This window comes from Myotis brandtii, unplaced genomic scaffold (genome assembly GCF_000412655.1).
Source record: "Myotis brandtii unplaced genomic scaffold, ASM41265v1 scaffold439, whole genome shotgun sequence".
NCBI classification, from domain to species: domain Eukaryota; kingdom Metazoa; phylum Chordata; class Mammalia; order Chiroptera; family Vespertilionidae; genus Myotis; species Myotis brandtii.
In genome coordinates this window covers 316,295-320,794 of record NW_005366783.1, presented here as the reverse complement: position 1 = coordinate 320,794, position 4,500 = coordinate 316,295, and the positions used below count along the sequence as shown (strand labels likewise).

General features: G+C 64.0%; 1 protein-coding gene across 1 annotated transcript in view; it reads left to right on the top strand.

The window, feature by feature from the left end:
* The window catches only part of TMEM266 (transmembrane protein 266), a 28,403-nt gene that overhangs the window by 16,279 nt on the left and 7,624 nt on the right, over positions 1–4,500 (top strand). Inside the window, exons 6-8 of the mRNA XM_014546251.1 lie at positions 42–180; positions 1,053–1,168; positions 4,455–4,499. Coding sequence (XP_014401737.1) covers positions 42–180; positions 1,053–1,168; positions 4,455–4,499 — 300 coding nt within the window. The remainder of the gene's footprint in view (positions 1–41; positions 181–1,052; positions 1,169–4,454; position 4,500) is intronic.

Genomic DNA, 4,500 nt, shown 5'->3' with positions numbered 1-4,500 from the left:
TGGGGCAGCGAGGACGCCCAGCACTGGAACCCCCTCCCCAGGTGTTTGACGGGGCCGTGATCATCCTGTCCTTGGCCCCGATGGTGGCGTCCACTGTGGCCAACGGGCCCCGGAGCCCCTGGGATGCCATCAGCCTCATCATCCTGCTCCGCATCTGGCGGGTGAAGAGGGTCATCGATGGTGAGTGTCCGGAGGGCTCCGCGGGAGGGGCGGAGGGGGGTGCCCAGCCGGCACAGGGTGGTGGGCGGGGACTTGTGGGAGAGCCCAGCCTGTCGCTGCTCCCTCAGGGTCAGTTCAGGAACCGCTCACATGCTGCCCGGCTATCCCACGCAGACACCTGAGTTCAGAGGTCAGAGGTCACTCATGCATTTGACATGACTTTCTCGTTTGCTTGGGTGGTCGCCCCTCATCTGAGAGCCGACAGCTGGGCCTGCCCTGGAAAGACTAGCTCCTCACAAGCCAGTGCCCCCTGCGGCTCCCACCGGCTCGTTCAGGTCCCTGGTTGAGGTGCTGCTCTCTGTCCACCAGGGCCCAGCTGGGTGCCCCCAGGCCTGTCCGCTCGCCAACAGCCAGTGTGTCTGGGAGCTGCTGGCTGGTGGGTTCAGCCCCGGCTCCCTCAGCCCTAGTGACTCACGCTCTGTCTCTGGGCCCCCTCCCTGCCCTCCTCTGCCTCCCCCTCCCGGGGCCTGGCTGCCCTGCTCTGAGCGTGTCCCCCAGATGCTGGGTCCTGACCCGGTGGCTCCCCTGTTTCCAGAAGGTGGTGACAGACCAGCATGTGCCCCCAGAGGAGGGGCCTGGGTGGAAGAGGGCGCACACGCACACGCACACGCGGGCTCACCTGTCCTGACCAGGAGGTGGAGCCCTTGGCCCAGTGGAGGTGCTGCCACTAGGAGGACAGATCTCAGCCCCACAGGGCAGGGCCGCCTCCCACACAGTCTCTGGTTGCTGTTGGGCCCTGGCATCCCGCGGCCCTGGGCCCTCAGGGAATGCGCCTCGGCCTGACCTGCTGGCTGGCCCGGTTCCCAGGTCCTCACGGCCGTCTCTGTCCGCAGCTTACGTCCTGCCCGTGAAGGTGGAGCTGGAGCTGGTCATCCAGCAGTACGAGAAGGCCAAGGTCGTCCAGGACGAGCAGCTGGAGAGGCTGACGCAGATCTGCCAGGAGCAGGGGGTAACGTGGGCACAGGGGTTCTGTTCGGTCTGTGCAGGGCTGAGATCAGAGGGTGGGGGGCGCGTCTCGAAGGCCCAGCCAGGCTGACTCGGCCCCAACGCCAGGCCCAGGTTCTTGGCACTGGCCCACGGCACCCACTGCGCCTCCAGCCTGCACCAGCCGGGCCGGCAGCTCAGCCCTCGTCTTCTGGGCACAGCGTCCCTGACGCAGGTTGAAGCCTATCTGCTGGGCTGCTGGGCCCAGACACTGCTGAGTGTCAGCCGTGCTTTGCTCCCTGGGGACCGTGGTGAAGACTCGGGGACCCTCCATCCCCAGGACTTTAGCCAGGTCGTGCCCCCCTTTACCGTCACGTCCTCGTCTGTGGGAGTTTAGGGGCGGGGATGGCAGTGTCCACAGGCGGGGCTGGGGGGCGGGCGGGCAGCAAGGCTGCATGCTCTGCAGGACACCTGGCACCAGTGAGCAGGCTGGGAGCGCACAGAGGGCCGGCCGGCAAGGAGGGGAGCCTCGTGTCGGCCTCACCCGGCACCGTGGGTCCCTGCTCCCGGGGCGGCTCTCCCGGCTGGAGGAGGCGCTGGAGGGGTGGGAAGCCTGTGGAATGTCCCACAGGACATTACCTATATCTGTATCTATATATCTATATATACCTATACCTATACCTTATCTATCTCTCTCTCTCTCTCTCTCTCTCTGTCTGTCTGTCTCTCTCTCTATCTCTATCTCTATCTCTATCTCTCTCTCTATCTCTCTCTCTATCTCTATCTATCATCTATACAGTCTGGCTCATTGGAGCCTCAGAAAATGTAAACCGAGAGAGAGAAATGCTGAATCACTGGGTAACCACCGACAAATGCACTGTCAGGGATTGTTGCTCATGTTGTTGGTCAGAGCTGGTAGCTCCGTGGTATCCAGTCCAGTGCCTCGCACTTGTCAGGGAAGCGGGAGTGGCCTCAGGGCTGTGGGCCGCCTTCCTCCTGCAGGAATGGCCACCTGGACGAGGCCGCTGAGGCTGGGAGGGAAGAGCCCTGTTTCCCTCACTGCCTCCAGGCGCCTCCCAATTCCAGGTCCTGGCATTTATTCTCCCGTAGCCCAGGGGGCAGAAGGGATGTGCACAGGGGCTTACTGGCTGGGCCTGAAGGTGGCGACATCGCTTCTGCCACCACCTGTGGGCGGAGCTCAGTTGCAGTCACACCTAAGGCGCCAGGTGTTGAGGGCAGTGGTCTTGGAGCCGAGGAGGAAGCCGGAAGCCGGCACCTGCACAGTCACCTGATCCATGACAGGCCCTCTCTTCCCCTTTCCATGGAGCGAAAGGCGTCATCTCACTTAGTGACCCTCCCTGCCCAAGTGCCCCCCCCCCCCGCCTTTTCCCTTAAGAAGCAGGTGATCATCTTGACCCCACGTTACAGGCGTCTCGGGGAGGCAGGTGGGGGGCGCATCCATCAGGCCAAGACCTGTCAGTTGTCCTGCTCCTCTCCCTCTACCCACTCTGGCCCCTCACGGGCAGGGTCATGCCCCCGTCAGGGAGCTGGGGCCACCTGCGCCATCCTTGGCCTGGTTGTGGACGCCCGGCGCCCCGAGGCAATGCTGGTGGCCGATCACTCGCTGGGCCTCGGCCCTGAGGCCGCAGCGCCTTCCGTGGGTGAGAAGCAGCAGGAAAGGGCCCTGCCCGGACTCTGGGGACGCCTGGTGCTGGCTCATTCCAGGGGCCCCCACTCGGCACAATAGCCTTTGCTACCTGGATTATTCGCGATCTCCGCTGTGGGAGGTCAAGTGTGTTTTGAAAAACATGGGAGTGATTTGTAAAACAGCCGATAGCGTTCATGACAAACTATGTAGCTGATAAATTAGCCGTCAGAGGAATAACGGATGCTATCCTTTCACCGTCATTTAAATTTACGGCAGCTGCCCGTCATCCCACGGTGGGTGGCGAGGGGCCAGGTTTGCACTCGGCTCCCCTGCTCCTGAAGCACAAGTTTGCCACCGTCTCCTGGTGTTTATTGTCCCCAACGGCAGCCCTAGCGGGGATCAGCGCTGGTGCCGCCCAGAGCGGACGGGTGTGCCGGCAGCACACAGGACGGGAGGACATGGCTGCTGTGGCATTAGACGCCCTCGCGCTCCGGCCAGAGTGCGCATCGATCGGCCGAGGCGTGTCCACTGCACTCCTCAGCCCAGACCAGCGAAGGCAGAGACGCGCTGGGAGTCCCACCGCGCAGGGGCCACCCCGCCCGGCACATGACAGTCCAGCCCTGCGGGCCCACTCGCTCCAGTAATGCGTGCGGCTTCCCCGGGGCCCTGCTCCTCTGATCATCTGATTAGCGATGCTCAGCTAACGACGTGCATTAAGGAGGGTGGTGCCGGCACCTCCTTTTCCCCGGGTCCAGGGCAGGCTGTCCCCCACGGGGCCAGTTTGCAAGGGAAACTCCGTCATGTTGTCTCCACCGCAGGCCCCGTCCCTCCCAGAGGCCCTGCAGTGGGTGTTCTCATGCCCACCTCCCGGCCCCCTCACTGCAGGCCCTGTGTCTACCCCGTGGCCTCGGGCTGGGCAGGCCCCGGCCTCCGGCTGTCTGGCCTGAATTCCAGTGGGACACTCGCGGGCAGCGTGCTATCGATTACAAGTGATCAATAATGCATCTGTTCCGAGCGGCCGGGAGGCCATTAGCTGGGCCTGCCGCCCGAGGAGCAGCCTTGGAGAAAGGGCTGGGTGTGCCCATGGGAAGTTCCCATCCGCCTGGCAGGAGGGCTCCCCCTCCCCCCAGAGGTCAGGGGGCTGCCTCTCGGGCCTCTGTGACCTCGGAGTCTCTGCCTTTCCCGGGCCCAGGCCACCCTGTGACACGGCAGCTGATTTCTCACCCTTTGAGGCCAACGGCCCCATTTTAGTGCTGGGTTGTTGAGGTCCAGAGTCTAAGCCTCATCTGAGACCAGGGTTGGGGCACAGCGTGGGAGCGGGGCGCAGCCTGTGAGTGGGGTCGGGGTGCAGCGCTTGGGGGAGGACGCCAGCTAGTCAGTGCCCTGGGTGGTCCCCGCTGCAGATCGTCAGCACAGACACCTGACGGGGCTTCAAACCCAGGATCCCCGAGGCCTCCAGGTGCTTCCCACAAAGCACAGCTGTTTCCGGTTCCGCCGCAGCAGGGCTCACTTCCTACCTGGAGGAGGCTCTGCGGTGCAGTCCAGCCTTTGGGTGCTCAGAACCCCCGTGAGCACAGTGCCCCAGACCGCTGGTCTGTACCCCACCTCCCTCTCCACAAACCCCACCTTCGCCCCCCCGACCCACAACCCTCTCCTCTTGCAGTTTGAGATCCGGCAGCTGCGGGCGCACCTGGCCCAGCAGGACCTGG